This window comes from Gopherus flavomarginatus, chromosome 2, assembly GCF_025201925.1.
Source record: "Gopherus flavomarginatus isolate rGopFla2 chromosome 2, rGopFla2.mat.asm, whole genome shotgun sequence".
Classification (NCBI taxonomy): domain Eukaryota; kingdom Metazoa; phylum Chordata; order Testudines; family Testudinidae; genus Gopherus; species Gopherus flavomarginatus.
The window spans coordinates 247,895,131-247,907,884 of NC_066618.1; the positions used below are offsets into that span (position 1 = coordinate 247,895,131).

At 42.4% G+C, this 12,754-nt stretch overlaps 1 protein-coding gene across 1 annotated transcript in view; it reads right to left on the reverse strand.

Annotated features, from left to right (window-relative positions):
* Nucleotides 1–5,011: 5,011 nt before the first annotated feature.
* The window catches only part of LOC127045203 (coiled-coil domain-containing protein 18-like), a 61,780-nt gene continuing 54,037 nt past the window's right edge, over nucleotides 5,012–12,754 (reverse strand). The window contains exons 10-11 of the mRNA XM_050941045.1: nucleotides 12,157–12,324; nucleotides 5,012–10,818 (exon numbers count right to left, since the gene is read on the reverse strand). Coding sequence (XP_050797002.1) covers nucleotides 10,651–10,818; nucleotides 12,157–12,324 — 336 coding nt within the window. The 3' untranslated portion in view covers nucleotides 5,012–10,650. The remainder of the gene's footprint in view (nucleotides 10,819–12,156; nucleotides 12,325–12,754) is intronic.

Here is a 12,754-nt window from a genome sequence, read left to right on the forward strand (position 1 = left end):
TGCCGCTGCAGACGTTCCAGGGTTGTGGAGAGGTTCACCTCTTCCACGCCACCGTCACTTTTTCCTTTGTAGTAGACACCTTCAGGCCACTCAGCGTCATCTCCTCCCTGGGTTGTAAACTGACAAACATTTAATTCTCTGGAATAAAAAGGCTTGAGAGAATTAACATGGTACGCTTTAGGGTTGAGATGGGGAATGCTATGAGATAGTTAACAGCTTCTAGGTGCTCTTGTACCATGAAGGGCCCTTCCCATGATGCTTCCATCTTATGGGCCTGTTGCACCTTCAAGACCATAACCTGGTCCCTTACTTTGACGGAACGATCTCTGGTATGTTTATCATACTAGGCCTTTTGCTCTTCCTGAGCATCCTTTAGGTTTTCTTTAGCAAGGGCTAAAGAGCGTTAGAGGGTGCTTTGTAGGTTGCTTACAAAGTCTAGAATGTTAGTTCCTGGAGAAGGCATAAACCCCTCCCATTGCTGCTTTACCAACTGCAATGGCCCCTTAACCTCGTGGCCATACACATTTTCGAATGGTGAAAACCTAAACTGGGATGTGGTACAGCTTTGTAGGCAAAAAGCAACTGCTGCAACACTAGGTCACAATCATTGGAGTGTTCATTTACGAATTTACATATGTCCATCAAAGTTCCATTAAACCTCTCCACCAGGCCATTGGTTTGATGGTGGTAAGGGGTGGCAACCCAGTGATTCACCCCATGAGCTTACCACAGATTTTTCATGGTCCCTACCAGGAAATTAGTTCCTGAATCTGTAAGGATGTCGGAGGGCCAACCTACCCTGGCAAAAATGTCTGCTAAGGCCTGGCCCACAGTTTTAGCCCTGGTGTTGTTTAGAGCTACTGCTTCTGGCCATGGGGTAGCAAAGTCCATGAAAGTCAGTATGTACTGCTTTCCTCTGGGGGTCTTTTTTGGGAAAGGACCCAGAATATCCACAGCTACTCGCTGAAATGGGACCTCAATTATGGGGAGTGACTGGAGAGGGGCTTTGACCTGGTCTTGGGGCTTTCCCACTCATTGGCACGCCTCACAAGACCGGACATAATTAGCAACGTCCTTGCCCATCCCCTCCCAGTGGAAAGACTTCCCCAATCGGTCTTTGGTTCTATTCACCCCAGAATGGTCACTGGGATGATCATGAGCTAAACTCAAGAGCTTTCCCCGGTACTTAGTTGGAACTACCAACTGTTTTTGAGGATGCCAGTCTTCCTGGTGTCCACCAGAAAGAATCTCCTTTTATAAAAGTCCTTGTTCTACAACAAACCGGGATCGGTTAGAAGAGCTGAGAGGCGGTGGGGTGCTCCGGACCACCACTCAAGCTTTCTGAAGGCTGTCATCTGCCTCCTGCTCAGCCTGGAACTGTTCCCTTGAGGCTGGAGACACCAGTTCCTCCTTACATTGTCGACTTGGGCTTGGTCCCTCTGGAAGCAATGTAGGTGATGGGGTTGTTTTCGTTGATTGTGAACCGCTTTCCGCTGGTGCACTATGTGATATTTCAGGCTCTGGCTGAGCCTCTTGGGTAGGGTTGTCTGCTGCTTCTGCCAGTTCAGGCCCGTTGGTGCCCTCTGGTGTTGGAGTGGTAGATGGGTTTGCAAGCCCTGGAGTCAGTGTTGGCAACGGTTCGAGTGCTGGTTGCTTTTCCAGTTCCGGTTCTGGGACTGGAGGTGCTATGGCTGTTGCACTCGTTGGCAGGGAATCTGGTTGCTCCACCTCTGTCTGGGTCTCTGGTAACGCAGACTGGGCCCTTGTGGACGGCTCAGGAACAGGGATGGGTGTGGAAGCTTGCTTGGCCTGGCTGCATGTGACCATTCCCACCCTCTTGGCCAGCTTCACATGGTTGGCCAAGTCTTCCCCCAGTAGCATGGGGATGGGATAATTGTCATAGACTGCAAAAGTCCACATTCCTGACCAGCCTTTGTACTGGACAGGCAATTCACCTGTAGGCAAGTTTAAAGATTTTGACATGAATGGGTGAATTGTCACTTGGGCCTCTGGGTTGATGAATTTGGGGTCCACCAAGGATTGGTGGATAGCTGACACTTGTGCCCCCATGTCTCTCCATGCAATAACCTTCTTTCCGCCCACTCTCAAGGTTTCCCTTCGCTCCGAGGGTATTTGAGAGGCATCTGTGCCTGGGGATCTTTGGTGTGATTGTGGTGTAATGAACTGTACTTGGTTGGGGTTCTTGGGGCAGTTGGCCTTTATATGTCCCAGTTCATTATATTTAAAACATCGCCCAGCTGACTGGTCACTGGGTCGAGGTAGGTTGCTGGAGACTGGTGAGGTGGGACAATAGGATGTCTGGGGCTTTCCTTGGGTTGTAGTGGGGTCTTGGGTTGCCCCCGGTGATGGGGTTTATTTTCAGCTTGCCCCCTCTGATATTTGCTCCCCTTGCTAGTAGTTTTTTTCTTTTCTGCCACTTCCACCCATCTGGCTCCAATCTCCCCCGCCTCAGTTACAGTTTTGGGCTTCCCATCTAGGATGTACCTTTCTATTTCCTCAGGAGCACCCTCTAAGAACTGTTCGATTTGCATTAGGAAGGACAGCTCTTCCAGAGAGTTAGCACTTACTCCTGATATCCAGGCCTCCCAATTCTTTCCAATGTGGTAGGCGTGTCGGGTAAATGACACATCTGATTTCCACCTTAGGGCTCTGAACCGCCGACAGGCATGCTCAGGTGTTAGCCCCATTCTGATTCTGGCCTTGGTTTGGAAAAGTTTATAATCATTCATGTGTTCCTTAGGCATTTCAGCTGCCACCTCTGCTAAGGGTCCACTGAGCTGTGGCCACAGCTCAATCATGTACTGGTCTGCAGAGATGCTGTACCCAAGGCAGGCCCTTTCCAAATTTTCTAAGAAGGCCTCAGTATCATCACCTGCCTTGTAGATGGGGAATTTTCTGGGATGGGAAATAGTACCTGGAGAAGGTTGTTAGGGTTGGCTGGTGCATCTGGCTTTGCCCTTGCTAATTCCAGGGCCTGCTGGTGGGCCTCCCTCTGGATCTCCATCTCTTTTTCTTTCATCTCTATAGCTCTCTGGTTGTCAGCCTCTTTGGCTTTCTCTTCTTTCTCTTTCTCTTTCTTTTTCTTTCTCCTCTATAGCTCTTTTGTGGGCAGCCTTTTCTCTGGCTATTTCTAATTGTTTTACTTCCATCTGTCTTATGTTTGTTGTCTTTCTCTGCTTCCAGCTTAGCCAGTTCTAGTTTGTTAGCTGCTCCACTGGTACTCATTTTCCTGCTTTCTGGTGCTGGCCACACCCCTCTGCAGTTCACTGAAGCTGGGATATACTCAGCTCAGGGCTGCTTGGTTAATGGAGACTTTCTAACTAGCGATACCCGAGAGGTAGAAAGAAAACTATTCAGCTTGTAAATTCCTTTTGCTGGCTGCTTGCTCACAGCTTGAAGCCTCCTCTTGACAAAGACCCTTGGTAAAAAACTTAACACCGCTGCCTTCAGGCTGCTTTCCAAGCAGCTAGAAAGAGAGAAAAATCACACACCGCTGCTCACCATGTCAAGGTTCCTCCCCTACTCAGAACTTTAGGGTACAAATGTGGAGAACTGCATGGACACTTCTAAGTTAATTACTAACTTAGATCTGGTAACTCTGCCGCCATCCAGAAATTTCAGTGTCTGGATCACTTCTTGTCCCCACCAAAAACCTTCCCCTCCCTGGGCAGCCTTGAGAGGCTTCACCAATTCCCTGGTGAACACAGATTCAAACCCCTTGGATCTTAAAACACGGAGAAATTAACCATCACCCTTCCTTTTTCCCCCACCAATCCCTGGTGAGTCCAGCTCCAATCCCCTTGGATCGTATAACAAGGAAAAATCAATCAGGTTCTGAAAGCTTTTAATTAAAGAAAAAAAAGTAAAAAAATCATCTCTGTAAAATCAGGATAGAAAAATACTTTACAGGGTACTCAGATTCATATAGCCCAGAGGAACCCCCTCTTGCCTTAGACTCAAACTTACAGCAAGCAGAGGTAAAATCCTCTCAGCAAAAAAGGAACGTCTACAAGTTGAGAAAACAAAAATAGAACTAATCCGCCTTGCCTGGCTGTTACTTAAAATTTTGAAACATGAGAGACTGATTCAGAAAGATTTGGAGAGCCTGGATTTGACGTCTGGTCCCTCTTAGTCCCAAGAGTGAACAACACCCAAAACAAAGAGCACAAACAAAGACTTCCCTCCACCAAGATTTGAAAGTATCTTGTCCCCCCCATTGGCAGGACCGGCACTAGTGTTTTTAGCACCCTAGGCGCACGGCCATTTCGCCGCCCCACGTGCTGGTCCCACGGCTCCGGTGGACCTGCAGGAGGTCCACTGGAGTCACGGGACCAGGAGACCCTCTGCAGGCATGCCTGCGGCAGGTCCACCGGAGCCGCCTGCCGCCCCACAATAATCCTGGCGCCCTAGGTGATTGCCTAGGCCACCTAAATGGAAGTGCCGGCCCTGCCTGTTTGTCCTCTGGTCAGGTGTCAGCCAGGTTTACTGAGCTTCTTAGCCCTTTACAAGTAAAAGAGACATTAACCCTTAACTATCTTTTATGACAGAAGAAAAACCAGTTTCACATACTGACCTGTGTGTACCACAGTTGATGCATGTGTAGCCACAACAGACTACTTTTGTGCACTCAAATCAACATAAATATTTCACCCTGTTAATTTATTAAACCAGAAAGGGGGTACACTTTAAAACTGGAATAATATTGCCTAAGGTTATTTTGCATATTGTTTTTCTGCACTGTTTTTGCTAGTCAAAATTCTATTTTTGGAGAATCCAAATTTATCTTTATTCAGAACAAATATTACAGAATGCATGCCTAAGGAAAAGAGGATGGGAAAAAGGTTGCATGATCCAATGCTTTGCATAAGCATGGAAAAGTATCCCTTTCTGTTGATGTACTCTGTGGCAAGATGAGTTGGTTCCAAAAGACGGATGTGCATGCTTATCTATTGCCCCACTGCAGTTCAGGAACCCCATTATTGCAAATCCATCCGGTATTCTTGCACGTTCCTGAGTCAGTCCTGCATAGCCCTATACACTTGCATGACAACTGCCCCCACTGCAGATTTTTGAGCTCCAAAATTATTTCCTGCTGGCCAGTAGCAATTTGGTGTTGCAAGCTTCCACAGTGTGATTGCCCACTCATTTCTCCACTGTCAACACAGCTCTCATTCTGCTGACCCTATGCTGGAGCTCTAGGGAAACCTCGGCGCACAGATGGAGGAATGTGGCTTTTTGCATCCAAAAGTTCTGCAGCCACTACTTGTCCTAATCCTGCATTACAATGCAAGTCCACCAATCCATGCTACTTTCTTGGTCTCAGAAGCAGCAATGCACCATTTGCAGCTGCCCTGGCAATGCCCCCAATAGCCTTAATTTTTTTTTGGCTATATTCCTTGGCAGACTGTCCTTGAAGAAATTGTCATGTTCTCCATGGTTGTAGTATTTCCTGCAGGTCTGCAAATGCAGAAGGATCACGTGTCCTGTATTTGCAACGTTCATAAGAATAGTGCAGAGCTCTGCAAGTTCCATGCTTCTGTCAGAGATAGTGGAGATGGAAAAGTGCTGCATGGGTTTGTGGAATTTTTTTTTTAAAGGCATGAAAATTTATGGGATATGGATGGATTTATGGGATGGAGAAAGTTGCATGCTAGGAACTTGATGCCTAGCTCCCAGAGATCACTGGGCAACTATTTTTTTTTTTTTTTTATCCAACACATTCAAGAACTTCCCAAAAAGAATTGCCACATACCATTGTCTGGTGCATCTACCCCAGTGCACAGCACTTCTATGTAGACACAACTGCTCCTGTTGAGTGTCTTCAGCACCAATGCAAGCAGCCAGGTCTGTACATGCCCAAGTGATCTACAAACTTTGACCTCTGTATGCTAATGGAATTTGCATTGACCATGGTTTGTAGAGTAGATATGGCCTCTGTATTACCCCTGACAGTGACTAATAGTAAAGACATCCCATAGTTGAGGTTTTAAGAAACCTTTTAACCAAAATCTTAAAACTTCTGAAGTAGTTAAACTTATGGGTTTGTCCTACCTTGTTAGTGTAAGGGGTACGTTGGTTAGCAAAACCAGTCTCCCATCTTACCTAAATATGTTCTAGTGTGGTGCCTAGGGACCTCAGAGAGGGAGTTAAGGCCTCATGGTATTGAGCACTTTGCGAACAAGTAGCATTTCTCATTTTGTAAGAATAGTCGGTTTTTGGTTAATCATTTTATTATTTTTAAAAGGCTTGGGAAGTTTGACATTGGAAATCTGATGAGAAATAAATATGGGATAAACTGGTTATCTTCTTTGAGAGCTTTCTTGTCCTATGAAGAAATGAAGAGAAGAGAACCTGATAAATCAACCAATGGAGGCAGTAATGGTATGGTGAAAAAGCAGCTGGATTTGTGGAATAGTTGAATACCTCTTGTGATGAAGACCTTTTTGTGTTGGATGCTCTCCTCTTGAATATATTGGCCGGTTTACTGGGTTTAAGACTAACAACTTGGTGCTACCACTCTGGAAAACCCAAAAAATCTACTACATTTTTTCAATCCCTGGGAGGTGGGCTCAAACTTTGTTGAAGTGCAGTGTCAATTGTGTTTTGTTAGTTACTATGTATTGTAGTCTCTCATGGTATCCTATTAGCTCATTTAAAAAAACCAGCACTTTTTCCTTTACTACATTATAATTTCTTTCTATTGCCTCCTTTTTAACAAGATTATATGCTGTTTGAGACTGAGATGGTCTTCTGTACGTTTGGTGCTACAGAAAACTTGATCAAGATTAGATATCAATGTACTAAATAAAAATAGTTAAGGCGTTTGGCTCTAGCATACAGAATTTTGTTTCCAAACCTGTCTTTGTAATAAAGGCAATAGGAGTTTGACAGAAGTCTGGGGTCCTGATAAGTTCAAGGTAGAAAAAAACTTGGCACTCATATGAAGAGAGGAGTACTTTTGAAGACCACAGTAGCACTCTTTGGCCTGGTCTACACTGGGGGGGGGGGGGGAATTGATTGAAGATGCACAACTTCAGCTGGGAGAATAGCGTAGATGAAGTCGACATATCTTAGATCGACTTAGAATCACTTACTTTGCATCTTTGCGGCGCCGGATTGACAGCCACTGCTCCCCCGTCAACTCCACTTCCGCCTCTCACCATGGTGGAGTTCTGGAGTCGACAACAGAGCGATTGGGGATTGATTTATCCGCGTCCACACTAGATGTGATAAATCCATCTCCAATAGACCGATCACTACCCCCCGATCTGGCAGGTAGTGTAGATGTACCCTTTGATAGGGCCCAGCAGAGAATATTAAAATAATTTTTATATGTGGGAAAGTAGTAGCAGAACAAAATCTTCCAATATACTTTTTACTGTCATGCAGGTTGGAGAATAAAATGTACAGTAGTGAATAAATAAATTTACTTGATTTTAGGTACATTGTGTTTTATAGCAATTTGAACCCAATATTTGCTTGGCATTTGCTTTCACTAAGATTTCCAGCTATGTGAAACATTTTTCCTGTTATGAATTTGTTTTATATCTCTCGAAATTCAAGCAGCAAACAATCACTAGCACACTTGTAGTATAAAAATGTAAAACTTTAAGGTTCGTAACATTAGTAAGTAAAAATTCTAAATGCAGACCTCTACATTAATGTAGCATTGAGTTAGAAATTTAGCTGCACAGGTAATCTTACAGTTGATTTTGAGAGAGTTTTAAGGTTTGCACTGTGCTTTAAATATGTGAGTTAAGTGCCACATAGTATTCATGCTGTTAAATGTTGTTGCTGCTAATTATTTGTATCGCTCTAACACCTAGGAGCACCAGTCATGGACCAGGACCCCATTGTGCTCGGTGCTGTACAAACACAGAACAGACTGATCCTGCCCCAAAGAGCTTACAGTCTTAAGATTACCAGCTAATGCCAAGCAAATAGTGGCTGAATATAGAAGATAAGAGCCAACAAATACCTGCAGATGAGGATTACGAGGAAACAGTGAGACATCAGAGGTTGGCATGATGCACAGTGGTCTCAGCACACCAGCTGCCTAATTGCTGTCAAGTTTTTTTTGTAAGTACACCTATACCCCGATATAACACTGTCCTTGGGGAGCCAAAAAATCTTACCATGTTATAGGTGAAACTGCATTAAATTGAACTTGCTTTGATCCACTGGACTGCGCAGCCTCGCTCCCCGGAGCACTGCTTTACCGCATTATATTCAAATTTGTGTTATATCAGGTCGTGTTATATCTGGGTAGAGTGTATGGAGAAGGAGTTGTTTAGTGAGGGATTTGAAGAAGGGTAGTGAGTGAGTTTTGCAGGCGTTTACTTGGAGCTCCTTCCAAACATGTGGGGCAGTATGGGAGAGAACACATAATTTGAGTTTGAGAATTTTAACAAGTAGCTAATGGAGGCTGGCAGCATGGACTCATCAGAAGCAGGAGCTGGCATCTTGCTAGTGAATGAGAGATGATGGGTAGAGTGGGGATAGGCTCTGAAGGGCCTTGAAAATTAAGATAAATAGGTGGTGATTGATGCGTTAGAGAAGCGGGGCAGAGGAGCCATGCAGAGAGGTGATGCGTGGGAGGGTCAAAGTGAAGGGCTAGGAAAATATTTGCAGCAGCATTCTGAATGGATCTATGCAGAGCAGCATTGTATCTGAGGCCAGAGTTGTACATTCTTAACTGCAGTTTGGCTGAACCAATACTGCTGTAGAAACCGTTAACTTTTTTGAATTTCGCTGCCTTTTCAAAAGGACAGATCTATAACTGAGTAGAGCTGAGAGTCTGATGCTTTAAACTGAAGCAGTTTTCAAATTAAGTGCAAACATGTTTTGTTTTTCTTACGGAAACTTTTCTACTCATCTGAAAAGGGCTAAATGGATTTTGTTCAAAACTTCCAAAATGGTCACCTTCATTTTGAGACAGTTTAATTTGCTTTGAGCCAAAAAGAATTTTTTTAAGAAAGTTAAGAATGGACTTGACATTTCTTAATTTCTGAGTTAATATAGGTGTTGAACTAATCTAGTATTATATCAAAATTTTTCCTGTTGATCTTGAATGCCAAAAGCTCACTAACTTGTAATTCTCAGGCTTTCAAGAAGGTTGCTACAATGAACTTCAGAAATTTAGTAGAGTTTTATAAGTATTGATGCATTTGCTTTTGGTAGAGGATGTTAGTGTTTGTGTGCCAAGAACATTCATTTAAACAATTACTTTCTAAAGCTCTCTTCATATAATTAAAAATTAAATGGAAACTCCATTACTGTTGATGTTAAATTCAGGAAGCATGTTTGTCCCTTCAAGGGTTCATGTGATAAAAGGGGGAGGAGAGTAGCTCCCTTTTATGGACAGCCGCCAGCCAGTTAGCTATAAAGTCCCTCTTGGTAGCTGTTCTCTACTTGCTTTACCTGTAAAGGGTTAAAGTCCAGGTAAAAGGAAGGAAGTGGGCACCTGACCAAAAGAGCCAATGGGAAGACTAGAACTTTTTTAAACTGGGGGGGAGGGGAAAGCTTTCCCTTTGTGTCCTGCTTCTATTTTCCCGGAAAAAGGAGAATAGGGTACAGTTAGGATAGGAGAAACTGAAGGCCAGATGTGAAAATCATCAGATCGTATCTACAACTACTTACTTAACATGCAAATAGATCAACAGTGTTTAGAAAGACGTGATTAGGTTTATTTCTGTTTATTTCCTACTGGCTTGTGGGACTCCTCTGTGCTAACCCCAAATACTTTTTGTTTTGCTTGTAACCTTTAAGATGGACCTCAGAAGGTTATTCTTGATGTTGAATTTTTGTTTTTTTTTTTTTTAATCTAGCAAAAGCCTATGTTCCAGGTGTATTTTCATTCTTTGTTGTTTTTAATAACTTTTACCATTTTAAAGAACAAGATTGGGTTTTTGGAATCCTAAGAGGTTTGTGCATATGTTGTTTGTTTAGCTGGGGGTAACAGCTAATTTCCTTTTTCTTTCTCAGCTTTTCCCTGGAGCAGGGGGAAAGGGATTGAGGGTGCCCCACAGGAAGGAATTCCAAAGTGTGCCTTCCTGGGTTCCAAGGGGTTTTGCATTTGGATGGTGGCAGCATCTACCCATCCAAGGTCAGGGAAAAGCTGTAACCTTGGGAGTTTAATACAAGCCTGGAGTGGCCAATATTAATTTTTAGGTTCCTTGCGGGTCCCCACCTTTTGCACTCGAAGTGCCGGAGTGGGTAATCAGCCTTGACTGCTCATGACAGAGCCTGTCACCCTGGTTAGGACAAGAATGATGACTGCATGGGACTACTTGTGCAATTACAAAAATACCACTCTTTGAAGTGGCAAAATGGATTGCTTTTTAATTAATTTGAAGCCGGCTTCACAAGGGCTGAGCATGCTGCCTCCATTCAATGTTCTTAGCCAATCTCCCCAGGTTCCAAGTGATTCTGATAGGATCTAGTTTCATTTGCTATGTAGAAATGCAGAATGCTATTCTTGAAGAGCAGTATGCCTTATATAGGTGCATCAGGACACTTTACTTTTTTTTTTTATACAATGGGAATTTAAGGAACTAATTGTTAGTATCAGTTTCATTTTTAAAATGATTAGGTTAGCTCACTTTCAGTAACTACCTCCCTAAATAGAGCTCATTTAGCAGGTGACTTGTATGCTGTTAGAATATTGGAGAACTCTTTCCATCTTTCTCTCTGCAAGCTATGTTCTGTTTCCACTTGAGATTTCTGAGTAGTCAGGTCATAGGACATAGTATTAACATGTCCAAGCATGCGATTGATTTCATCTTCTTTCTCAGAAATCTAGGTAAAGGAAAAAGACGTTAGGGTTTAATTCTATATAATACAATTTAAGGCCTAGGAAGACATCTTGCCCTAAAACTTTATTCTAGGGTGAAATTTGATTTACACTAGTTGAGTTTATGTATTCTTGTAAATGTTACTGGTTCCTAAAATTACATCAACTAAGCCATAACACTTAATCCTACTTGTGTCAAACTTTGAGTAATTTTTCCTTTCAAGTTGCTGAAAGGGACTTATCTATAATGGATCCCTTATTTTGTATATTGGCCTTTTGGTTCACATGCTTATGCAAAGAGGATATAGAGTAAGACAACACTCCAATGACAAGTAAAGGAGTTATGTACAGAACTACACAATAAAAGGTATCACTTTGCCCAGCTTCTTCCTTGAATTTGATCTTTATTTTGAATGAGATAAAAGGGCATGGAATGTATATGGGATATGAAAACTAGAGCCTTCCTTATCAGTAAGTCTGTGAACCATAAATCCTGTTAGAAGCAGACTTTCTTCCTTGGATTTCTTGTACTTTTCTAAGTATCTCAAAGCTAGAGAAAAAATACTGGACTAGACTAATCACTGGTCTGATTTGGTAATGGCAATTACTGTTGGTATGCTGCATAGTGTACATGTTGTGACAGACTGATAACCCAGCAACCATAAGGGATAAGTTGCATTTATAAATCAGATTTTTTGGCTTTGGTTAGTGGCTTGGTTCAAATGAAAGCAGGTGTCCTATTATCACAAGGAACAACTAACCTTATTTAAACTTTATAGACAGTCTTCAAAACCATCTCAGGTACATCCCTGGTTAAGTGTGACACACGGCCCTTGCCAGGTTGCATGTCCCTACTGCAAAGCATGGAGGCACTAAAGCTTCTCAACTAAACAATTGTTTTTCCCACGTTAAATTTTTACAGCGGTGTTTCCCAACCTCATTCAGAAAAGCATTTGGGCTGGTTTTGCTGAAAATTTCCCCAAAAAATTCAGCTTGAGTAGATGCCATCAGAAACCTCAAAATGTTAGTTTGGTGAAATTATAAGCAACTGAAAACAACCTGGAGTTTTCCATAATACCCTGTCTTGTAACTACAGGTGTTGCTACCTGCATTGCTTACAATAAGAGACCATGGACTCAATACTCCAGATTTACACCAGTGTAAATAAGAAATGCTGGAAGTTACTTTACTTTACTTTGACAAAAGCCTGGGAAAAAGAATTTTGGCTGTCTGTAACTAAGTGTGGTTTAAATTGCCACTTCATATTTTTCTATAATTTCATCACAATAAGGAGGGTAATATTCCTACCGCTTCTTTTTTTAAGAAGCAGTGAATTTATTTACCTGTTTATGTAACTGAGAAATATGTTCTACTAAATGCGTTTTTTCTGTTTGCAGTTTTGAATTTTCCAGTTGAGCTCTTGACCATCTCCTTTCTAAATCTTTTAGCTGGCTCTGAAGTGACTGTCCATTTAGATTTACAGATTTCCTTTCTTGCTGGAGACGTAGTACCTATTAATGCAATGAATGGACTTACTTTGCATTTAAATTTCCAAAGCATTGTAAGAAGAACAGGAGTACTTGTGGCACCTTAGACTAACAAATTTATTTGAGCATAAGCTTTCGTGGGCTAAAACCCATTTCATCAGATGCATGCAGTGGAAAATACAGTAGGAAGAGATATATCCACAGAGAACATGAAAAAATGGGTGTTGCCACACCAACTGTAATTAGAGTAATTAAGATGAGCTATAGAAGCACTAACAAACTGATATTTCATTTCCTGTGGCTTCAGATTGCTCAGCAATTTAACTTAATGGTGGCCATCACCTTCTTTCTGTAGGAGGGTAGAAGCAATCTTAATATTTTGCATTTGGAATAATGTAATAACATCTACAATCAATGCAAGAATTTAAAACGTATAGGGTAGAAAGTCAACAGC